General features: G+C 39.3%; 1 protein-coding gene across 2 annotated transcripts; it reads left to right on the top strand.

The window, feature by feature from the left end:
* ECI2 (enoyl-CoA delta isomerase 2) lies at positions 1 to 25,128 on the top strand. Of its 2 annotated transcripts, XM_084873160.1 has the most exons (10): positions 1 to 209; positions 1,933 to 2,095; positions 8,727 to 8,825; positions 9,050 to 9,238; positions 10,904 to 10,973; positions 17,110 to 17,212; positions 17,958 to 18,078; positions 22,245 to 22,334; positions 24,090 to 24,233; positions 24,803 to 25,128. In XM_084873160.1, exons 1-10 carry the CDS (start codon positions 154 to 156, stop codon positions 24,956 to 24,958), a joined length of 1,191 nt encoding a protein of 396 aa, XP_084729286.1. In that variant the 5' UTR covers positions 1 to 153; the 3' UTR covers positions 24,959 to 25,128. The 2 variants fall into 2 exon arrangements, with proteins under 2 accessions (XP_084729286.1, XP_084729287.1); XM_084873161.1 differs by lacking the exon at positions 1,933 to 2,095 and having other exon boundaries at positions 47 to 209.
* Positions 25,129 to 25,549: the final 421 nt, after the last annotated feature.

Here is a 25,549-nt window from a genome sequence, read left to right as displayed (position 1 = left end):
CGGCCTCGCCCCTATTGTGTCCCCACAGTCCGCCCTCAGTCCGCCCTCCCGCCCTCGCCCCGCGCCCCGCACTCCCTCGCCCACCCCATCCCGCTCCGGTTCCGCGCAAGCCCAGCCCCACCCCCCGAGTTCCTCCACGCCCCCGGGGTCGCTATGGCGGGAGTGGCTGGGAGGCTGGCCCGGAACTGGTGTCGGAGCGCAGTCCTGAGGTAAGTGCTGAGCCCGGGCCGGGCACCGTGGGACGCCGCTGTCCTTGCGGGGTCGCCGCCGCGGGAGCTCCCTCTCTGTATCTTGTCTCCGCAGAATCAGGGTTTTGCTTGTAGGGTTGAGGGAGGAGAGGAGGGGGTCGGAAAGGCGCACCTCGCTCCTCGGCCGCAAAGGGCAAAGGGGGCTGCGGTGGCTGCTGTTCCGGTTCCGCGCACCCCATCTGCTGTGGGCTGCGAACTACTGACATGCTGCCTGGTTTGCTGTAGAAACGCAAGTCCTATTGTCAGTGTAAACCGTTTGCTTTTTGGAGAATACTTCTGTGATGCTAGATGGCGGGGTGTACAAACCAAGTACAAATCCGTAGGAAACAAAAAACCCTGGAACATGGTGGTTGCCTTGTGGGAGTGGAGTTTTATTTTCTCAATTTTCTGTATTCAAATGGTGGTGTTTTAATAAATGTTTACACTATAGTTTGTGAGAACTTGCACATTGAAGCTTTATTTGGACTTTTTTTTAACTTTCGTTTTCTACTTGGAATCTGCCAGGTGCCAAATTCCTGTAGGGTACAGTGTTTTCCCAGGGGGAAGAAAACCAACACTAGGTCAAATATTTAGTATAAAACTTATTGAAGACCAGTTTTATTGAATTACAGACTAATATCTCAGTGCTTGATCCTGAACTTCATCCTACTCTTTGAAGGTTACATTATTGCAGAGGAAGTGATATATTTGCTATGTTTGGGCTTTATTTGTAACTATTATTTTGTCATCTTTGATGTAATTAACTTTATTATTCAAGATCATCACTGTGAACATCCATTTATTGAGGCTTGTGGCCTCAATATTGTGCACTGAATTTTCCTCTTCCCTCTGCTGTGTGAGCTTAAGAACTTGCCTGCGGTGCTTGCTATTCTAGCTGTGTGGTTAAAACATAGTAGGGTTAGGAGTGAGTCTGTGTCTGCTCATTGTTAAGTCAGCGAGTGCTGAGTGCTGAGGCTGTTTCTAGGCTTTGGGATACAAACCACTAAATTCTTTCAGTGCACTTTACCCCTTGGTCTTAGTCTCCTGCTTTCTTCTACCTGGTATGCCTTTCATTTACTTCTTGCTTGGGGCAAAACCTCATTTTATCGCACTTTGTTGCACTTAACAGGTGTTGCATTCTTCTTACTAACTGAAGGCAAGACCCTCCACCAGCCAAAAGATCAGAGTGTGCTCTATTGCAAAACTCACTTTATTGTGGTGGTCTGGAGCCAAATCTGCAGTATCTGTGTGGTATTTAATTTGAATTGCTACAAATAATGTGCTGGATAGTAGCTTCTTTTACTGTTAACTTTAAAATTACTACAGTTTAGTGCTCTCCGTGCAAATCATCGCGGGCTCCACCAGATCTCCTATGAAGTCAAATGCTCCAGGCTAGCTTGGCCAGGCCCACTCAGTGGCTGCAGCGGGCCCATTTGGCGACCTAGGCCTTCTCGGTGCCCCGCCTCTCCCCCCATTGGCCAATTTGGTGTTCCGGGCGGCTTCTAGCCGGGGTGCCAGGCTCGAAACCAGTTAAAATTACGACAGTTAGCTTCTGTATTGATTTCTTATCTAGGGATCATTTTGGAAACCACTGACCTTTGCTCCCAGCTTGCTGGGCAAGTATAGGGAAAATATTTATAGAGAAACATAGCATTTTAGTATGTAAGGGTTGGGGATAATTAGAAATCAGTCTGCCTGTTTGCAGTCCTCTGCAGGTCTTTAGTTTCCCATCACTTCAGTTGCACTTGAGTGGAACAGCAATGAGAGCCAGTCAGGACGACTTTGAAAATGCAATGAATCAGGTAAAACTGTTGAAGGAGGATCCAGGAAATGAAGTGAAGCTAAAACTCTATGCACTATATAAGCAGGTAAATATCTATGGTCTGATATAAGTTAAAGATGTTTTGAGCAGAAGGCTCCTCAAATTGATATGCTGTATGTTTTACTGAAATTCAGCTTTATTATTTTTAGGGTTTGTTTTGCTGCCTTTAAAGAGTGTATTAACCTAGAAATAAAATGTCAAAGTGAAAAGCACCAAGTATTTATTTGAGGTCGCAGAATTGCAATTCAGGGTACAGAGTCAGGCAGAAACACAAATTGCATCCAAATTACAAGGTGAAGGCACAGTTTTTTTGTGTGTGTGGTTTTTTGTTGTTTTTTTTTTTATATAAGAAAATGAAGGGAAACGATTACATGAATAAAGGAAAGTGATTTGTATTGGTGTTGACACTCATTCTGTCTTCAGTTGAGTTACTGATTCTATCTTTAGAAAGAATTTTTCCTATGGCCCAAATGTCTGCTTTCCTGTAATTTTACAAATAATTGCTTTGCCCCACTCCAAAAATTACTTTGCCACTTCGCAAACTGGCAAAGGTTTCAGGAACAAGTTGTACAAGCAACTTTTCTGCAATTGCTGCAATTGCTCTATTTTAAAACCATTCCACTTGTGTGAACTTCTCACAGTAGTACACATGTGTTTGTATATTATACTTTCAAACCCTATTAAGGCAAGAAGTAACCCCTCAGGACCACTCTAGAGGAAAAGAGACTTGAAGGATATAACAACCAAATGTGTAGACCTTATTTGGCTGCCGTTTAGAATAAATTAACTGAAAAAGTTGTTTTGAGAAAATTTGAATTTAGAGAGAAACCAAGATGGTGGCATAGGTAAACACATTAACTTGTTGCCGCGCACAACCACTTTAAAACTACATCTGAAAGACAAAATGGACATCATCCAGAACTGCAGGAAGGCTGGCTGAGTGGAAATTCTACAACTACTGTGTTTCCCCGAAAATAAGGCATCCTCCGAAAATCAGACCTACTTACAGGTTTCCTTCTGAGTGAAATATAAGGCATCCCCCGAAAATAAGGCCCCCCTAGCCTAAACATGAGAGATTTGGTCCACTGATTCTGAAAAAATGGGAGTCACAAGAAATTCAGGAATTGGATTTTTTTTTTTTTATATATATATTTTGATTTTTTACAGAGGGAAGGAGAGAGGGATAGAGAGCTAGAAACGTTGATGAGAGAGAAACATCGACCAGCTGCCTCCTGCACACCCCCCACCGGGGATGTGCCCGCAACCAATGTACATGCCCTTGACCGGAATCAAACCCGGGACCTTTCAGTCCGCAGACCGATGCTCTACTAGTGAGCCAAACCGGTTTTGGCAGGAATTGGATTGTTATGATGATGTTCCAGAAGAAGATGACATAATTGTCATTGAATAAATGAGTTAATTCTTGATACTGTAGGATTCACAGTTTGTCTGGTTTGTGTTGACAACTACCGTATCTCCGTACCATATACAGGTAATAAATTTCCTTTATTTTCATTTAACAATAAATGTGTACTTTTTCTTCATGGAAAAATAAGATATCCCCTGAAAATAAGACCTAGTGCATCTTTGGGAGCAAAAATTAACATAAGACACTGTCTTATTTTCGGGGAAACAGGGTAGAAGGGAAGAGAAAAGCACACTAAGACTCAGGGAAGCTTTGGAAGTAAAGTGCAGCGGTATGGAGGCACATGTGCAGAGAGGGGTGGCAACTGAGTACACAGCTGGCTCTTTCAATCCGCAGAGACACACAAGCTCCCAACTGCTCTGAACTCCAGTTCCAGGCGAGACTCTGGGGACCCAGATTCATACAGGGATAAACTGGACTGTCTGGCTTCGGACAGAACTCGAGGGCAGCTTTCTCTCAGAGGTGCTTGCAGTGATTACCAAGGGACACCGAGACCTGAGACCTGGAGGCCTCTTAGGGCAGGGCTGTTGGGAAGCCATTGCTGTTTGCTCTGCCCTGAAACTTCTCTCCATCTAAGCTGTGCACAGAGGCTTTTGCATATGAATGGCCTGGTCCTTTGAAATCTAAACTTACCTAACAAACTTCAGCTGAGTCAGAGAGACCCAGAACATCCAAAAGAAGGCCCAAGGCTCCACAGCAGCTTGCCTTGCTTCACACCTGGGCCTCATCTGGACACTTCCAAAACCCAAAGAAGAGAAATCTGCAGATCTCTCCGTAGCTCCTACTGGGTGGCCTCGGACAGAGCCTAAATTAGCACCTCCTTGGAAATCCAAGAGCCAGTGTACCCAGGGGTCAGAATAGGACCATCCAGATTACAACTCCTTAGATCCATAAGGGAACATTCAGGGGGCAGACTCAGTGAGCACCAAAGCAACACTGAAGCAAGTCTTACCCCATAAGGGTGTCTCCAGCACAGAAGTTCTCCCATTGTAGAGACATAGTTGATCCTCACAGCCAACTGGCCTGTGGCATATGTAAATAAAATGTCAAATTCAATTCCTCCCAGTGACACCAACAACAATAAAGGCTTTACAACAAGACTGTGCACACAGCCCACAAAGAGGTGCACCAAAGTAACTGGGGAGGCTGAGCCACTGGGCCCTATAGGCCACAAACCCACTCTGTCAGCTCAAGGAAGCAGCCAAAATGCAGAGACAAAGAGACACACAGAAATGGAAGAAAGCAAACTACTGAATATAGAGTTCAAAACTACCATTATAAGGTTTTCAAGAATTTTCTAGAAACTGCCGATAAATTTAGTGAGACTCTCGAGGATATGAAAAAGGACGAACTAGAATTTAAGCATACACTGACTGAAATAAAAAATGATGTACAGAGATTCAACAGCAGACTAGAGGATTGCAAGTATCAAGTCAAAGATTTGAAATACAAAGAACCAAAACACACCAAACAGGAAAAGAAAAAAAGAATCCAAAAATATGAAGATAGTGTAAGGAGCCTTTGGGACAACTTCAAGCATTGTCCCAAACATCAGAATTATGGGGGTCCCAGAAGAAGAGAGCGAGCAAGATACTGAAAACCTATTTGAAGAAATAATGACTGAAAACTTCCCCCACCTTGTGAAAGAAATAGACTTACAAGTCCAGGAAGCATATAGAACCCCAAACAAGAGGAATCCAAAGAGGACCACACCAAGACACATCATAATTAAAATGCCAAGAGCAAAAGACAAAGAGAGAATATTAAAAGCAGCAAGAGAAAAACAGTTAGCTACCTAGAAGGGAGCACCCATCTGACTGTCAGCTGATTCCTCAACAGAAATTATGCAGGTCAGACGAGAGTGGCAAGAAATATTCAAAGTGATGAATAGCAAGAAACTACAACCAAGATTATTCTACCCAGCAAAGCTATCATTCAGAATTGAAGGTCAGATAAAGAGCTTCACAAATAAGAAAAAGCTAATGGAGTTCATCATTGCCAAACCAGTATTATATGAAATGCTGAAAGGTATTCTTTAAGAAGAGGAAGAAAAAGGTAAAGATAAAAATTTTGAAAAAACATATACATATCAGCAAGTGAATCTAAAAATCAAGTGAATAAAAAATCTGATGAACAGAATAAACTGGTGAATATAATAGAATCAGGGGCATAGAAAGGGAGTGGACTGACAATGCTCCAGAGCTATGGGGGAGAGGGGGAAGAGGAACAATTGTAATAATCTGAATAAAGACTTAAAAAAAAAAAAAAAAGGGAATTTGACTATGGACTGAATAGAAACTGTTAATAGTATGGTGGTTATATAAGAAAATGCTGATCCTACCCCACCACCACCACGCCCTTCTGAATTCATATTAAGAATGTAGGGTGGCCAAGACCGGTTTGGCTCAATGGATAGAGCATCGGCTTGGGGGCTGAAGGGTCCCCGGTTCGATTCCGGTCAAGGGCATGTACCTTGGTTGCGGGCATATCCCCAGTGAGGGGTGTGCAAGAGGCAGCTGATCCATGACTCACTCTCATTGATGTTTCTAGCTCTCTATCTCTCTCCCTTCCTCTCTGTAAAAAATCAATAAAATATTAAAAAAAAAAAAAAAAAAAAAAAAAAAAAAAGGATGTAGGATGTGCCCTAGCCAGTTTAGCTCAGTAGATAAAATGTTGGCCTTTAGACTGAAGGGCCCCTGGTTCAATTCTGGTCAAGGGCATGTATGTAGGCTTGATCCCCAGTCCTGGTCAGGGTGTTTCCAGGTGTGTGCAAGAGGCAACCAATCTATGTGTCTCACTGGCATTGATGTTTCTCTTTCTCTGTCTCTCCCCCTCCCTTCCACTCTCTCTAAAGAATCAATGGAAAAATATCCTCAGGTGAAGCTTTTTAAAAAAAATAATGTAGGTCCCTGGCTGGTTTGGCTCAGTGGATAGAGCCTCAGCCTGCCAACTGAATGATCCCAGGTTTGATTCTGGTCAAGGGCATGTACCTTGGTTGTGGGCACATCCTCAGTAGGGGGTGTGCAAGAGGCAGCTGATCAATGTTTTTAACTCCCTTTCCTTTCCTCTCTATAAAAAAATCAATAACAGCTGAGACCAGTTTGGCTCAGTGGATAGAGCATCATCCTGCGGACTGAAAGGTCCCGGGTTCGATTCAGGTCAAGGGCATGTATGTACCTTGGTTGCGGGCACATCCCCAGTAGGGGGTGTGCAAGAGGCAGCTGATCCGATGTTTCTAACTCTCTATCCCTCTCTTCTTCTTCTCTGTAAAAAATCAATAAAAATATATTAAAAACAACAAAAATCAATAACATATACATTATATATATATATATATATATATATATATATATATATATATATATAATTTTTTTTTTAATGTAGGATGTGCCCTAGCTGATGTTTCTCAGTGGTTAGAGCATCTGCACACACATCAAAGGTTCACAGGTTTGATTCCCAATCAAGGGCGCCTTCCTGGACTGCAGGAGCCCCAGCTCCGCTGCCAGGCTTCATGCAGGAGGCAACCAATAGATGTCTCTCTCTCACATTGATGTCTCTCTCCCTCTGTCTCTCTAAAAATCAATGGGAAAAAATATCCTCAGGTGAGAATTAAAAACAAAAATATAGGAATGAAATTGAATGGTATTTGGGGGTTCACTAAAATAAAAGAAAAATATGGAGGAAGCAAGTATGGCAAAAATGATAGTTGTTGATTGGGTGACGAGTATTGGGAATTCATTATAATATTTTCTTTTTGTGTATTTTTGAAAATTTTTATAACAAAATTTTAAAATGTAAATTTTTAAGTTGCAATGTCTAAAGACTAGGGCTCCTGTGTGTTATCTGTTATTCTCTTGTGATTAGCATGAACCGTTCCTATCAAAAAGATAAAATTGCTTGTTCATTTTGTTCTTGGCATCTGGGCAAGATTACCTTAGATACCTAATATCTAGTCCCTTGAAATGCCATGCCTGATAGGAGGGTCTGCCTGCAGAATCTAACTGTGATTTAGAGTGGGACTGGCCATAAAACAGTAACAATGTGATTTAGAGTGGGACTTCAGTTACATACTCAATGTTGATGGAGCTCATGGTGAAAACTCTGAACACTGAGACTTGGGTGAGCTTCCCTGGTAGGTGATAGACATTCATGTGTGTCGTCACACATCGATTCTGGGAGAGGTACACTGTCCTGACTCCACAGTGGGTGGGAGGGGTATACTTCCCCAGACTTCACCTTATGCATCTCCTCCCTTGCTGAGGTTAATCTGTATTCTTTTCTGGCAGTAAATTGTATTTGTGAGTATAGCAGCTTTCAGTGAGTTCTGTGGGTCATTCCAGCATATTTCTGAACCTGAGAGTGGTAATAGGAGTCCTCCAACCTTGAACTTGGCATTAGAAATAGGGGAAGTTTTGTGGACTTCATTGCCTCTAATTTCTGAGGTGGTTAACTCTTACAGTCACTTTTGTTTCTTTGCTTTTGGACAGTGTTAAGTTTTATTTACTGCCTTTGTTTTTCAAAGCTCTTCTTTTCTCTTAGCTAATTGTATTATGTAATTTAACATTTTTTAAATGTAGTTATTAAGTGGAGTCTTAAATTGCCATTTCTGAAAAGTAGTTGATGAGGTAGGTAGGATATTTTATTCATCTCAAAACACTCATTACCCTCAAACAAGTAATAAGTCTAGTTGCTTTTTGCGTTCTATTCATATGTCCTTTGGTTCAGTTTCCTAAGGGCCCGTGGCTCTGACAGCCCCCTCCTGCTCCCTCAGCTACAACTCTGTTACTCAGTCACCAGAAATCCACCACTGAGTTAGTGGTAGTTTTGTACCCTTGAATGGGCTTTTAGAATATACTGTGAGTTTCTAAATGATATTAGCTAATTACCTTTAAAGATTGTTTGCTTGAATATTTCAATTATATGTTAAAAATGTGATTGTCAATTTAAAACTAATGAACTATTAGAATTTTTGAAAAGTGCTTACCCACAACCTTTATCTTGCAGTATTTTCATATGTAGGCCGTTATAACTTATTTCAGGGATTCACAGGCAATAGCACACTTTCTCTCTCCAGCATTTTTAGCAACAGCACCAAAGAGAAGACACGGGAGAAGTTCAGATCCATTCATGTACCTGGTGAAAGCAGTTGGGCGGGAAGGCACATTCACCCTCGTGCGTTTTATGGATCTTAAACTCTACGGCTCCAGTTTACTTGGACATTTAGCTAAAAACTTGCCTCTCCTTTGCACAGGCCACTGAAGGACCTTGCAATATGCCCAAACCAGGTGTGTTTGACTTTATTAATAAGGCCAAATGGGATGCATGGAATGCTCTAGGCAGTCTGCCCAAGGTAAGTGTGTTACTTTGCTTTTATTTTACTTGCTGTACTCCTAAAGGAAGTTGTGTGTTTCTCATTATCAATCCATTATAGATGGAGCCCTTGCGGTCTTAATATAATTCTGTTGAATCAGAACCTCTCTCTACATTGCAAGGTGCTACTTATTAGCATAGTACGTTTCTCCAAATGCTTATTTGTTGATCGTGGACTTAAGTTATTGGTCATCTTCTCTTCAGGAAACGGCCAGGCAGAACTATGTAGATTTGGTATCCAGTTTGAGTTCTTCATCTGAGTCCTCTAGCCAAGGGAAGCCTGGAGCGGACAGGGAACAACAGGAATATGAAAACCTGGTGGTGACCTCCGAAGACGGCATCACAAAGATCATGTTCAACCGGCCCACCAGAAAGAATGCAATCAGCACCCAGGTGACATTACCTTCTCTAGAGTTCTTCCCCCCACCCCGGCTACTGTACTCAAAAACTAGTGTTTCAGCATCATTCCTGTTTTTGTATCATTTGATTTTTGGAGAAAGGTTAGTATAATAATTGTGGCTACTTCTTCACACAAACGAGGTAGGCCCTCATTATTTAGAATTTGTGAGCTTCAGGTAGTTCCCCAAAGGGAACTACAACTTCCCCCATTATGGAAGCACAGATAAATCAATATAAATGAAACATACATTAATGTGAGAGAATGTGTGAAGAGGTCCTCTGAGGTTGGCATAGACCATCCCCAGAAGTATTTTATGTCACAGGCTTGAGAGTGAGCACTGCTTACCTGCCTTAAGCTTTATTTTGTATAAGTAGAGGGAGAAAGGAGAGCAGGACTTCATCTAAAATCAATTATAACCCATCTCTGCTTGAAATGTGCTACTTCCCAAGAGCAACTTTAGTCTTTGAATCTGTCATTGAATTAGAATAATAATAAAAATAAGCATGTTAGACCTTTCACCTTGAAAAAAAGTGATAGGGAGTTAATTGGATGCTTGGTGCTGCGCTAGGAGTAAAATTTGAGAGGGCCATGACCCCTTTCATTGAGTTTATCATTTATATCTTAAATAAGAATTTCATGAAATTGGATATTAATTATCCAACCAATTAATAAAACATTTGGTTCTCAAAGTTGTTTTTCCTTTTATCCTGACTCCTTTCTATAGTATCTTGTTAATAATAATACTAGCTACTCTTTACAGAGCCTAGTATGTATCGGCCATTTCCACTTCCCACAAGGAGCCTAGTTGTTCAAATTCACATAATTAATATGGCGGAAATCTAACCCAAAACCCTGATATATCTATCTCCTAATCTTGGCTCTTGCCAGTAATCCTGTCCTACTGTGACATAATAACTATAATAATGGAATGACTTCCTCATTCCCCCCTCAGTGCAAAGATTTTACCTTTATTCATATATTTTGAAAAATTCACACATATTTTTCTCAGTGTCTGTATATCTATAAATATCAGCCTTCTTCATCATCTCCCAACTTGAAGTCTCATCTAAGGTAGAAACTGTGCCTGCTTTAAATGCATAAAAGTGATAACTACACATCCAATATTTTCAGCGATGTTGCAGATTTAAAATATTGGGCCTATTGTCCTTCACTATCCTTACAGTGTCTTGGAAATCCCAGTCTTTTAGCATCCTTAACATTTCCCGGACTGGCTACCAGAGCTACTCATGCTCTTTCTTGAGGTTGTAATTAAAAAATTGCTTTAAGGAAATCTTTCTCTGGCCACTTCCCATAATATGCACCCTAGATAAATATCACACCTTCTCTGAGTTTCCTATTACTTTGTACTTTCCACCCATTTTAGAGCAAACCCCTCTATTTCACAGGCTCAAGGATTGTGTCTTATTTGTTCACTTTTGGAAAAAGCATCCACTAAAGCACTTGATACATAATACAAGCAATCATAAAAGGAATAAAAATCCCTTCAAGTGTATTGGGCTGACTTTTTGATTACTTAAATACAACCAACATAAATGTTTGGCACTTTGCAGAGAGTAGGCTTGCAGACTGACATTTAGGGAATCCATCCCATAATGATTACCATCTTCAGGGTTCTTTGTCATCTTCCCTTTTCATAGATGTATCAAGAAATCATGCTTGCACTTAAAGCTGCAAGCAAGGATGACTCCACCATAACTGTTGTAACAGGTAAGTCATCTTCTTAGATTCCTTTTGTTTGTTTGTTTGTTTATAATGAGAAAATCAAAGTGTAATACATGCCTGGGGAATTCACATAGATATTCCAAAGACATTGAGGCAACATTGGATATATGAGATATTTTGGCAAAGGGAAAACAGGGGTTAACTGGGTATTAGAGTTCAGCAGTGAGACTGGGAGGTTTACAAGTAGTTGAGGAAGAGCAAAACTTTTCTTAGATGTCTTAATTAAATTTCTATTTTTGGGTATTTCCTACTAGATAGGAAACTGAGAACATAAGCTCTAAGATCTTGCCCAATACTAAGATAATCTAATTCTTAAATATATGAAAATTTTAATAGGCACAAATTGATATTTATAAAAAGCAGATACAAATAGGAAGAAAAGTATTGGTACTAAACTTGGGTACTTGCCAATAATATGAGAAAATTAATCTTTGCAGCATTACTTTGTGAAAATATTTTAAATATGTTACCATAATAGAATAATGAAGCAAATTATAAAACATCCACTGGACTGTATATTGCACAAGCATTCAAAAGTACAATTCTAAAGATCAACAGGATAGAAAATGTTTAAGATATTAAAAAAATAAAATTATATCAGTATTGTGATTATACTGGAAAATAAGATGGATGCCCATGGGCCTGGGCTGGTGAAAACATGGAAAATGAAAGTCATTGGATTTGGAAGGGGCGTATGCATGGTGGGGACTCAGTTCAACTTGAGGTAAATCCTGGATTCACTCCTTACTCCTGTGGGCGACCTCTGCTTCTGAATGGAAAAGACAGTGTTTTCTAACTCCAGTGACTGGTTGAGATGATGACATGGGATAATGAAGGTAAAGGGCATGGCACACAGCAGACACCTGTTAGAAGTAGCTGTTACTGTTTGTGGGCATGAGTGATTTTAAATTTTCAAGAGTGATTTTATTTTTAAATTTTCGTTACAATTTGTAAAATACATTATTATCTAGAGATATCAAATATGTCTTAGTAAAAAATAGAGGGGGAAAGAGAGAGAACTCAGCTGATTCAAAGGATGAATAAAAGGGAAGGGTTGAAAATGACTCTCCTATTTCATGTGTATGCCCAGATAATTTAGGAGAATAAATATAAGAAAAAGAGTCTAGAAATAGCATTGCTTTGCTACAGGAGAAGAGTATTGTATATTTTTAAATGAATTATTCTTAATTAAAGTAAAATATAGGTAATGGTTTTTTTAAAAAACTATATGAAATTTACATAACAAAACTAGATTTCACTCTTTGGAACCCCAATCCTGCTTCCTAGAAAAACTCAGTTTTCCTTAATGCCTTTCAGAAAGTTGTGTGTGTGTTTGTTTCCCTCCACTTAAAAAAAAAAAAAAAAAAAAGAAAAGAAAGAAAAGGAGGCATATAATACACACATATAATACCCAACTTCCTTTCTTAACATTTCCTGAAAAATTGTTCTGCGAGTACGTACACTTCTAAGTTTTTCTCTTCAGGACTACAAAGTATTAATTTTTTTGGATTTCATAATTCATCATTCCACTATTGATGAACATGTAGATTGTACTTGGTCTCTTACTGTTGAAATGGTATTGTAGTAAATATCCTTGGATGTATATCTTAGAACTAACATGCAAACTATAGGCTGTATTCCTAAAAGTAAAATTTCTGCATTTAATAACAATGACAATAATGGTTAATATTTATATGATACTTTCTGTTTTCCAGGCACTCTAAGCACTTTAATTATTTTTAAAGTTTTCTTTTAATTTCTTAATTTTTCTAAGCTTTCTCGTAACAAGCCTATGTGACTAGGCCCTATCATTACACTAATTAATAGGCTTAAAAAAATTGAAAGATTAAGTTTTGATAAATAGTGTTTTCACTCCTTATTTTCTATATATTTCTATAATTAGATTTATTGCTTGGAAAATAGTTAAAAATAGTACCGAACTTATGACACTTTTTCCTCCTAGCGGAAACAAGGGAGAAATTGAGGAACAAACTTATTATGTAGTAATACTGCTGAAATTAATACAGCTCTTTGCTTCTCAGTACCCAACATATAACTGTGTGAAGCCCTGCTTACAAATCAAACATGTTCTTTGAATCTTTTCTTTGAAACAGGCCCTCAAGCCCACGTGATGTCCATTTTTGCTTAGGTCTCCACTGACCATTGTATAATCAAGTCCACATTTTCAGGCTTTATTTGACTTTCCCTTCTTCAAGCTCTTTCTTCTCACAGCCTGTCCCTGGTTTCCTTTCTGATCATCTTTGCAAATTCATCTTCTGTGTGTCCATCAAATGGAGTATTCCTGAAGTTTTAGCCCTAAACACTCTTCCCTTCTTGATCGGTGTTCTCCCTGGACCCTCTCATCCATGCCTACACTTCAACAAAAGCCTATAGCCTGTGATTCCCATGTCGGTATCTTTAGTCCAGGATGCTCCCTGGGGCTCCAGACCGGTGCAGGTGTCACTTCCTACATCTCTCTACCTGGGTCTTTTTCAGTGTTCCAAATTACAGTGGTAGTACCATTATGTAGACCAGAATCCTAGCAGTCATTTTTAAAATATATTTTTCATTGATTTTTAGAGAGGAAGGGAAAAGTAGAGAGAGATAGGAACATCAATGATGAGAGAGAATCATTCATCAGCTACCCCCTGCACAACCCCTACTGGGGACCAAGCCGGCAACCAGGGTATTTGCCCTGATCAGGAATCGAATGGTGACCTCCTAGTTCATAGGTCAATGCTCAACCACTGAGCCTCGCCGGCCAGGCCCTTAGCATTCATTATTGATACTCGTCCCCTCCTCAACTTCCGCTGTGTCCAGTCTAATCTCATTTCACTTTACCAATATCTCTGGAAAAATCAAATTTTTTTTTTTTCCTGTCTTCTCTGCTCTGGTCCAAGCCACCATGGACTCAGTCTGAACTGAGTAAGCCCATATCTAGTCTCTCTGACTCCCTTTTGCTTTTTTTCCCCATGCCCAGTCCAGTCTCCTCACTACATTCAAAATAATATTTTACAAATAAAAAGCTATCCCTTCGCCATTTAAAATTCTTTAGTGGCAATATGGCAATTCAGTGAAGAAAGAAAAATTTTTTTTAACAAATGGTGCCAGAGCAACTAAGTTTCAATATGGGGGAAAATAAACTTCAATTCCATCTTAGAACTTATACAAAAATTAATTTATCTAAGCATAAAACCCAGAAACATAAAGCTTCTAGAACAAAACAATATCTTTTTGACTTTGGGGAAGGCAGAGATATCTTGAACAGGAAAACAATAAAACAGCACTAGCCATAAAAGAAACAATTTACAAATTAGACTATCAAATTTTAAAATTAATATAAAGTTACAGGCTGGAGATAAAATATTTGCCATATAAAAATCTGATTAAGGACTAATATTTAGAATATATAAAGAACTCCTACTAATTAATAAGAACTGTCAGATTTTTAAAAATAATATATATATATATATATATATATATATATATATATATATATATATATTAATTTCAGATAGAAAGGGAGAGGAAGAGATAGAAACAATAATGAGAGAGGGTCACTGATTGGCTGCCTCCTGCACACCCCCTACTTGGGGAGCCGGCAACCAGGCATGTGCCCTTGACCAGAATCAAACCCAGAACCCATCCTTCTATTGGCTGATACTCTATTCACTGAGCAAAACCAGATAGGGCTGAACCATCAGATTTAAAAACTGGATAAAGACTTGAGACTTCATAAAAGAAGTGAAAAGGTTCTTGATATCATTAATCAAAGAAATGCAAACTAAAACCACCATGAGATACATCACCCACTAGACTGGCTAAAATCCAAAAGCAGACAAGACCAAATATTGGTGATGATGTGGGACAACTGGAACCCTTAGACATTTCTGATATGAGAATAATTTGTAGTTATTAGTTGGCAACTTGTTATAGAATGATGCATCAGTTCAGTGACATACCAATGCAAAAATTCAAAATAAATTAAGGATACATCTATTAAAACACACACACCGTGTACAAAAAACAATCATAGTAGCCTACTTCACAGTAGCCAAAAACAAAAGACAACAAAATGTCCATCCAGCCCAGCTGGTGTGACTCAGTGGTAGAGTGTCAACCTATGAACCAGGAAGTCCCAGTTCCATTCCCAGTTAGGGCACATTCCCAGGATGTGGGCTTGATCCCCAGTAGGGGGCATGCAGGATGCAGCCAATCAGTGATTCTCTCTCATCATTGATGTTTCTATCTCTCTCCCCCTCTCCCTTCTCTGAAATTAATAAGAATATATTCCTTTAAAATGTTCAACAATTAGTGAATAAATGAACAAGTTATTTATATATATAAAATCCTAAGTGACCAAACAACTGGTTAACTGGTCACTATGACACACACTGACCATCAAGAGGCAGATGATCAATGCAGGAGCTTCCCCCTGCTAGTCAGTGTGTTCCCAGTTAGAATGCTGCTCAGCTGTCTGCCCGTACCAGTGGCCTACCAGCCCAGCAGCCACTCACTCACTCAGTAGTCCTGCAGGTCCAATCTCCGGAGAACGGGCCAGGCACCGGCGGACCACGCCACTGGTCTCCTTGGCCAACATGGCCGCTTGCTCTCCCTAGACACTCCTCAGGGAAGAAACGATATAAAAGTGGCCGCCAGGTGGCTCCCAACAACCAGCACGAATGTCAATGGGAGGGATCCGGATCCCGGCCATCAAAGGCATCCATCCCATCACCTGCCCAGAGGGCTGATCACATCTCAGCCCTCCCTCACCCCCCTCAGGATGGATATCAAGATGCAGGGCTCACAGCTGGCAAGTGCTGCCACAGCAGTATGAGCCTCTCCAGATCAGGACTGATTGGGCGCAAGCCCGTGGCAGATGCAGCGGGACCAGGATGAGCGGGAGCAGCAGGTGGCATTGAACTGCCAGTTTCTGCCCAATCCCCACGGGCCAAATCAAGGAACCCCCCATCCATGTACAAATTCATGCACCAGGCTTCTCGTTGACTATACAGTGAAATGCTATTCATTAATAAAAGGAAATAAGTAACTAACACACACAATAACATGGTGAATCTTTAAAACATGGTTGAGCAAAAGAAAGAAGACACACAAAAAAGTACATATTATATGATTCCATCTAAATAAACTTCTAAACTAGGCAAAACTATGGTAATTGAAGCCAGAGAGCCTCAGGACAAGGTTAGATAGAAGTTTAAGGGATCTTTTTCTAGGATGATGGATGTTTTGAATTGTGATCACACAGTTATTTATAGTTCTCAAAAATCACTAACCTGGCCCAGCCAGTGTGGCTCAATGGTTGAACACTGATCCATGAACCAAGAGGTCATGGTTCAATTACCAGTTAGGGCACCTGCATAGATTTCAGGCTGGATCCCCGGTAGGGAACGTGCAGGAGGCAGCCAATTGATTCTCTCTCATCACTGATGTTTCTATCTCTCCCTATTCCTTCCTCTCTGAAATCAATAAAAACATTTTAAATCATGGAACTGAGTCTTTAAAACTGGTCTTTTTATAGTATGTAAGTTATACTTTGAAACAAACAAAAAGAAAACACTTTCAATGGCCCTTCAAAGGAAGAATCTCCAAAGCTTTCCATGCTTTATCCTACCTATCCTCATCCTAATCCTACTCCAGCTGTTTCCCCTGCCCCCCTGCTTTTTCTGCCCTACAATGGTACTTCTTTGAACCCATCATAAACACCAGGGTTAAACCCTCCACCAAACCTTTGCAGATGCTATTTCCTCTGCATGAATATTTTTCTCACACCTTTTTCCTAGTTAACCTTGCCTCTCCTTCAGATCTCAGTTCATTTGTTCCTTCCTTAGAAAATTCCCTCCCAAAACTCCCTGATTAAACCAAACCTCCTATTATACAATATATACTCATATTCTTGTCACGTACCACTCCTTTGTGTCATAGTTGCATTGCTTACTTATCTGTTTTAAAATCAATGTCTATTTTACTCACTAATCTGTAAATTGGGGCAAGAACCAGAGCCGGTTCACCAGTGTTTCCAGTGCTTGGCACTGAGCCTGGTACATAGATTCTCAACAATTATAGGATGAATGAATGGTGAGCTTGTGGATTTTTTTTACAGGAAATGGTGACTATTACTCTAGTGGGAATGATCTGGCCAACTTCACCGATATTCCCCCTGGTGGAGTAGAGGAGAAAGCCAAACAAAGTGCTATTATGCTGAGGTGAGAATGCCATTTCTCTGGTCCCGGAGGGCTCATCCATATTCAATCAAAGTGGTATTTAGTTGAGCAAAAGTAAAATAAATACTTCTTGTGTCCATGTCATTAATTGTGACTTTGAACAGGCATATTTCTCCAAACTGCCTTTATCAACATTCATTCTATCACTCTAACTTCTGTTATCTATTCATCCTCTGCTCTACATGAGATGTGATTGGAAAGCATAAAAGTAAACTAGTAAATAAAGGAAATAAAATTCTCTCATATTGAGGCGGAGGAATTTAGCAAATTATCATGGAGCCAAAGGAATTCGTGACTTCCGTGATTGCTGGTAATAGGAGACTTAAGTAGTCTCAAAAAACAGAGGCTGTGAGGCTCCTGTCTTCCTGTCTTGTTTATCCCTGTAGGATCTCTGATTCCCTCTGAGCTGTGATATGCAGCATGTGCTCAGTCAGCCATCTTAACCTCTTAAGTCCGTAGCAGCTTTATAGTCCTGACCTAAATGCCCTCAATACAAGATTTGAACCAAGGTCGAATCTAGGACTCACCTTGTAAGCTGTCATCAAGTGCCATTCAGATGGCTGTCCTGGATGCATGGGTGTGGCAAGACAGGGAGGCCCAGCTGGGTGACATAGAAACACCCAGTCTAGCCAGAAGAGTGTTACTTCAGAGTCCTGCTGTCTTGCCTATGCTTCCATAATGCTGCTTTAGAACATTTAAACATGCTTTTGTATTTCTATTTCTGTAGGGATTTTGTAGGCACTTTTATAGATTTTCCCAAGCCTCTGATTGCAGTGGTAAATGGCCCAGCTGTGGGAATCTCCGTCACCACCCTCGGGCTATTTGATGCTGTCTATGCCTCTGACAAGGTAGGTGAGCTCCCAGAAACTTAGCAATAATGCCAGTAAAAATGAGTTCCTTGACTCTCCATTATTGTTGCTAGTAGTAAACAGAAATTTTTCCCAAAGAATGAATCCAACTAATTTGACTCATGTGGAAATTTCTGATCAAAGGCAGAAATCAGTAGTCTTTGGTTACATTCTTTGTGTTAAATGAACATTAATTGATCTGCTTTGAACAGGGGTGGCATGAAGGGTACCTGGCCTGAATTTAGAGGTCTCATTCTTCACTACTTAAAGGGCAAATATCATATTTAAATCTTGTCCTGATTCTCCCCCTGTATTCAAAATGACTGTCATATACATTATCCTTTTAAAGATTTCTGGAAATTTCATCTTATGATATAAATTCAAATTAAGAAATTAGTGTCTCCCAAAAATATATACACACTTTGAATAATGATAAAGGCAATGTTTATGAAAATACATTTCATTTTCAAAATTGAGCTATCAGTTGTTAAAGTGTGTATACATTTTGAGGGGACACTGTGTGTGTGTGTGTGTGTGTGTGTGTGTGTATGTGTGTAACTAATATATACTTAATATATAAATACAAACTTTTTTTTTTTAATCCTCACTCGATATTTTTTCACTGATTTTTAGAGAGTGGAAGGAAGGAAAGAGACAGAGAGAGAGAAACATTGATGTGAGAGAGACATAGCGATTGGTTGCCTCCTGCACACACATACACTGGAGCCAGGTATCGCTTGCAGGTAGGTGCCCTTGACTGGGATTAAACCCAAAACCCTTCAGTCCATAGGCTGGCACTCTATCCAGAGCCAAACCAGGTAGGGCAAAACATATATATATTTGTTTTGTTTTGTTTTGTTTTGTTTTTATTGATTTTTTTTTTTTTATTGAGAGGAAGGGAGAGGGATAGCTAGAAACGTTGATGAGAGAGAATCATCGACCAGCTGCCTCCAGCACACCCCCTACCAGGGATGTGCCCGCAACCAATGTACATGCCCTTGTCCGGAATCAAACCTGGGACCCTTCAGTCCACAGACCGACACTCTTATCTATTGAGCCAAACTGGTTTCGGCTAAACATAAATTTTTTTAATGCTAAGAGATTTGGCCCAAAGTAAAATATTTTACAAATAATGACTACTGCTAAGAATTCATCCAACAGAATTGAAACAGGTCTTAACTTTAAATTAGGGAATGACAACAGTCCTGTGAGATAGGTCCTCATCCATATTTTACAGATGAGGAATCTGTGGCACAAAGTGGTTAAGAAACTCCCAGAGTCACAGCAGTCTAACGCCAGAGCTTCAGACTAAACCCAAACTACATCTACTGCGCCATTTCTACAGATAAACTAGATGCATACCTATAATAATGCTTATAAATAAGTTAAATGCTACTCATTGTCAGCTTTGTATGTACCTGTTTGTGGCCCATTAGCTGTTTGTCGGCCTTTTAGTTTTCATTTCATTTTCTCAGTTTTTAGCTCTGTTCCTTAGGATGTGACTTGTCAGTATATTTTCCTGAATAAGCTTTCTTTTGGGAGAGGAGGGAGAGAAGAAAGGGAGAGAAGACATTAATAACTTTATATACTTTTATTATTTTGATCAATATGCTGCATACATTATACATTTACACCTTCTAACAATATTCCTTAAAAAAAAAAACACCATCCTATAAAATAAGAGAGGAATATGCTAATTACCAATATGCTAATATGCTGTGAGGTGTAATGACCGGCTGCAAAACCAACAGATCATGGATTTGCAAGAGGGTGGGGCAGCAAACTACAAGTGGGTGGTGGAGAGCTACAGGAGGGGGCAGGGCAGCAAGGTATGGGAGGGGGGGAGGAGCCACAGGAGGGCGGGGCAGCAGGACTAGAGCTACAGGACTGAGGCAGTGACCTACCAGATTCATGCACAGGGCTACTAGTATCTGATAATAGGAAATTGAGCCTAAATATTCTGTTTGCATATTGTCAATATTTATCAAGAAAATACATAAGTATTTCTAAAATTAAAATAAAAGTAAAAATGACTTATTTTAAATAACCAACTTTGAAATTGTTCCTAGTGTTTAAAGAAAATCAAAAAACCTCTGGGGCAAAACTGAGACAAATGACAGATTGAGAAAATAGTTTTTCTACTTACATAATAAAGGCTAATCTCTCTAACATATTTTAAAAATACATCTAAAGAAACAAACACTCCAGACCAGAAAGGAATGGAATGAAATATACAAAGTGATGCAAAGCAAAGGCCTGAAGTCAAGAAGACTATACTCAGCAAGGCTATCATTCAGAATTGAAGGTAGAATCAGGAGCTTCACAGACAAAAAAGGGTTAAGAGAGTTTATCACTACCAAGCCTGCAATATAAGAAATGCTAAAGGGACTGCTGTAAAAAGAAGAAAGAGAAAGGCAAGAAGAAACACAAACATTAAGGAAAAATCTGACATGACAACAAACATGTACTTGTCAATACTAACATTAAACCAATCAAAAGACATAGGTTAGCTGAATGGATAAGAAAACATGACCCATATATTTGCTGTCTGCAAGAGACCCACCTCAGAACAAAGGATTGACACAGACTGAGAGTGAAGGGATAGAAAAACATTTTTCAGGCAAATGGAAATGAGAAAAAAGCTGGGGTTGCAATACTTATATCTGATAAAATAGGCCATAACAAGAAATAAGGAAGGTCACTACATAATAGTAAAGGGAGCAATTCAACAAGAAGCTATAACTCTGGTAAACATATATGCACCCAATACAGGAACACCCAGATAATAAACAAGGAAGAGATTGATAGCAATACAGTCATAGTAGGGGACTTTAATACCCCACTGACACCACTGAATAAATCATCTAAACAAAAAATCCGCCAAGAAACATCAATCCTAAATGACTCACTAGATCAAAAAAATGATTAAAAAAAATAAAAAATAAAAATACATCTAAAGAGTTATAGGTCACTAACTTAATATAAAAATAGGTGATTAAGGCATAAATAGCCCACAGAAATAAAGTATAAATGGCTCTTAATAATATATGAGAAAGACACCATTATGAAAATGACTTGTAACCAGAGTATATAAAGAACTCTTAACTCAATAATCAAAAAATAATAATCTAATTTAAAAAATAGTGGCGAAATAACTTGTAATAGCTACTTCACCAGAAAGATATAAAAATGACTAGTAAGTACATGAAAAGATGCATATTATTATTAATCATTAGGAAAATGTAAATTGAAACCACAGCAAGATGCCACTACACACCTACTAGAATGATTAAAGTTAAAAAGGCTAATAATAACAAGGTTTTGAAGGATATGGAGCAATTAGTACTTATACACTGCTGGAGGGAATGTTAAATGGTACACCACTTTGAAAAATAATTTAGCAGCTTCTTATAAAGTTAAACCATGCATTTACCACACAACCTAGTAACTCCATCCATGAGAATTGAAAACACGTTCCTACAGAGACTTATACACAAGTGTTCATAACAACCTTATTTATAATAGCCAAAATACTGTAAATAACACTGATGGCTTCAACTCATAGAAGGATAAACAAATTATGACACATCTATGCAGTGGACACACATACATAGAACAACACATGACTCTCAAAAGCCACATACTAAGGAAAGAAGCTTACAAAAGGACAAAAGGCTACACAGTATATTATTTCAATGCAGGAGCTGCCAAGCTGTGGTGACTTGGCAGCGGAGGTTCTCAGGTGATGCACCATGGAACCAGAGAGGAGGGACCAGATTAAATATTTCTTCTAATTATCAATGTGCATGAATCTGTACACTGGGCCACTGGTTCATATATAAATTTCTACAAAAGTCAAGATTTTAGGGCCAGAAAGCATATCATCAGTTTTTAGGAGATGAGAGGAATGGGCAGCTGCGAGAGACACAGAGAATTATTGGGGGTGATGGAAATATTCTATATCTTATTAGGGTGGTGGTTACGTAACTATACATTTCTTAAAACTTATCAAACTGCATACATTAAAAAAATGAGTGTATGTGTGTATAATAGCACAGTACTAATTTTTAAAATGCTTTTCAACTAAGTAATGTGAGGATATAGATAAATAATTATTTTTTAATCACATACAAAATTATTTCTTATTCATTTTTTTCTCCAAATAGGCAACATTTCATACTCCTTTTAGTCACTTAGGCCTAAGTCCAGAAGGATGCGCCTCTTACACTTTCCCGAAGATAATGGGCCCAGCCAAGGTAACCTTTGAAAACCTTAAAGATAAATTTTAATGATATCTCTTTTCCAAAAGTAATCCTGTACTCCCTCTTCTTTCCCTCGATAACAACAAAAGAGAAGGAAATTTTCTGCTCATCAATTCTTAGAAGTTTAGAATGAAGAACCAGGCTGTGGGAAATGTCTGATATGGGGGGAAATTAGAATCACTCTCTGCAGCGCCCCATATCTGGGGAACTGGTCTTTCCACTGGTCGGCGAGTGCCAGCTGCACCACAAGTGGCACAGCTGCGTGGCATTCTTCAGGGGACAGACCGGGGCTGTGCCCGCCTCACTTGGTATGAGATGCTGATTCCTCCCCTAATGTCTTCATGGATGAGCAACATCCACTGAAAGTGATACAGTGACACCTTTACCTTCAGAATCATGGGAAGTACCAGCAGATGTGAGGCCCCATTGGGCTTCCCACTTTGTCACAGAGCCTTTCATCAGCTGGTTTTAGCAGGGTATAGAGGTTCCTGGAGTGGCTAGGTGGCTGCTCAGGTCTATCAAATCATAATTGTCATGCTCTGTGTGCATAGCTACAAAGGGTTCATGACAAGACCAGAGAGATAGGGATAGGGAAAGGCTTAGCCAATATTCTTCAAGGCCTGAAAGGGGGAGTAGGAATTGAGACTATTTTCATTGCTGTTAGGGTTTTGTTACATATTTTTTTAATCTATTCTGTCATATAACCTGAACTGTTATTGAGATTTTAACTTTGAAACATTGGCTAGAAATAACCCTAAGGTTTAGAAGCACTTGGCTATGAAATAGTCTTACTTTCCTGGAAGAGAAATTGCAAGTGTAGAAATCCTATATAATTAAAGCCTAATATGCTAAGTGTCTGGTCATCTGGTAGATCTTTCAGCCAATCAAAGCATAATATGATGATATGCTAAGGCAGCTCAACTGCTCGCTGTGATGTGCACTGACCACCAGGGGGCAGACATTCCAACTGGTAGGTTACCTTGCTGCTGGGGTCTGGCCAATCGGGACTGAGCGAGATGGGCCAGACACTCCCTGGAGCCCTCCCATGGTCCCTCTCCTGCTGACCAACCTCCTCGGCCCCAGTTGTGCACCAGTGGGGTCTCAGGGCCTGGCCTGCACCCTCTCGCAATCTGGGCTGAGAGACACCCCTCTCCCCCTACCAAGTGTATGAATTTTGTGCACTGGGTCTCTAGTGTGTGTGTGTGTGTGTGTAGTGATATCAGGTTTTTTTGAAACTAAATATTAGTGTTACACTTTCCTTCAGTCAAAGAGAACCAATTTGAGTGCTTGTGCAGGTAAAAGAAAACCATCAAAGCTAGACCACTGGGTAGAATTTTCAGGGAAGGGAATTTTGAAAGTTAGGGATTCTAAAGGTTGGCATTTCCTATGACCATGATTTTTTTTCCTTTTTTTTTTTTTTTTTTTAAATAGTTTATAGTGTATAAAAGCAGAAAATCATATCTTCTGTGGGTTATAAAGTCAGCAGCTGCTTCAGGTCATTTCTGCCCCAGCTTCCTCTCCAACATAAACACACACAGAAGCAACAACCCTACAAACCTTCTAGAGAGCCTCAATGCTCAGTTTGTAAACTATTGCCTATTGATGTCCTCAGTTTCTTCCTTTGAGAAATACTAGCAACTTCAAAAGACCATAAGTAGATCTCCCTATGTCTATTAAAAGCAATTAATTCTGAAGTTAACTGAGCCTCGTTTCATTAGGTTATTTTCTTAGTTTTCCTTTTCATTTCAGGCAACAGAGATGCTTATTTTTGGAAAGAAGTTAACAGCAAGAGAAGCATGTGCTCAAGGACTTGTTACTGAAGTTTTTCCTGATAGTACTTTTCAGAAAGAAGTTTGGACGAGGCTGAAAGCATATTCAAAGCTCCCCAAAAATGTTAGTATTCTTTTTTTTTTTTTTTTTTTTTTTTTTTACTTGTATGAACCATGGAACCTTAAGAAAATAAGCAATTAAGAAAAAACAAACACAAGACATATCTTGATTGGCTTTAAGTACACCTAAATTTAAGATTAAAAATTATCATCATAATGTTAGCAATACTAATTTTTAGAAAAATTATCAAATAGGCATTCCATTTTTATGACATGAAGGCAGTGGGGCCAGTTCTTTCTGGGGATAACTTTGAGGAGAATGATAGGCAGTATTTACCAAATACTTTTAGTCTTGAATCTAGGTAAGAAACTAGGTAAGATAGCTTAATTTCTAGGCGATTCTTAATGTAGCACTTCCATTTTCATATGTGATTCATATGTTTGCATCTCAAAATGCCATCCTGGAATCAGAAGCTTTGGTATCTAAGGTGGTTTGTGTGCACATTTGAGAAGCACTGTCTTATATTACACAAATATTTTAATGTCTAATCAGAAACAAGAATCAGAACTTTACAATAATACCATGCTATTAGAATACCTCTTAACCTTATTGTTGGTTTTTGTTTTTTTTAGTCCATGAGAATTTCAAAACAGGTCATCAGGAAAACAGAGAAAGAAAAGCTACATGCTGTTAATGCTGAAGAAAGTAGTGTCCTCCAGAAAAGATGGCTATCAGACGAATGTATGAATGCAACCATGAACTTCTTATCCAAAAGATCAAAACTGTGATGACTAATAAGCAAAGTTAAGCATTTCAAAGGAGGAGATGTGCTACAATTTCTAATTTCCAATACTTCAACTAAATAAACTTCACTGTGCCTTTTTTTTTTTTCAGTGATAAAATATTTATGATTATTTTATTTACTAGAGCCCTGATTAAAAAAATATATATAAAACAAGCTTTAAGAATTTACATAGTTTTGATGTTCAACTTCTGACTTTGGTGGAAGCATGTGAGCCTGGTGGGTTCGCAGTCCTCTCAATCCCTTGGCAACCCCAGCTGCTGATCCCACATTGCCCTGGAGCCAGTTGATCATTTAGAATTTGATGACACCATACTAGTGTTCTCTACCAGGCTAGTGCTGTCACCTAATGGTTTTGGGGAGTGCTGGGGTATATTTTTGGTCATCATGGTGCCTGAGGATGTATTAAGTGCCTAATACCAAGACTTTGTAATATCCAGCATGGTAAGATAGTCACACCTATTAAAGAATTTCACCCAAAAGACCCATCATTGAGAAACTTGTTAAAACTGGCATTTTTAGAGTTCCACATCTAATTTTTATTCCCAAAATAGAATTATCCAAGTTAAAAGGTGCA

Source organism: Pipistrellus hanaki, assembly GCF_964339955.1.
Source record: "Pipistrellus hanaki genome assembly, chromosome: 2".
NCBI classification, from domain to species: Eukaryota; Metazoa; Chordata; class Mammalia; order Chiroptera; family Vespertilionidae; genus Pipistrellus; species Pipistrellus hanaki.
Note: the sequence above shows the minus strand (reverse complement) of the source record. Positions and strands in the feature narration are given on the sequence as shown.

Excerpts from the sequence above, each read along its gene's own strand:
- ECI2 (XM_084873160.1), top strand. The coding sequence starts at position 154 with ATGGCGGGAGTGGCTGGGAGGCTGGCCCGGAACTGGTGTCGGAGCGCA. Across the intron at positions 210-1,932 it reads TGTCGGAGCGCAGTCCTGAG|TCCTCTGCAGGTCTTTAGTT; the intron begins GTAAGTGCTGAG and ends GCCTGTTTGCAG. Across the intron at positions 9,239-10,903 it reads AGAATGCAATCAGCACCCAG|ATGTATCAAGAAATCATGCT; the intron begins GTGACATTACCT and ends CCCTTTTCATAG.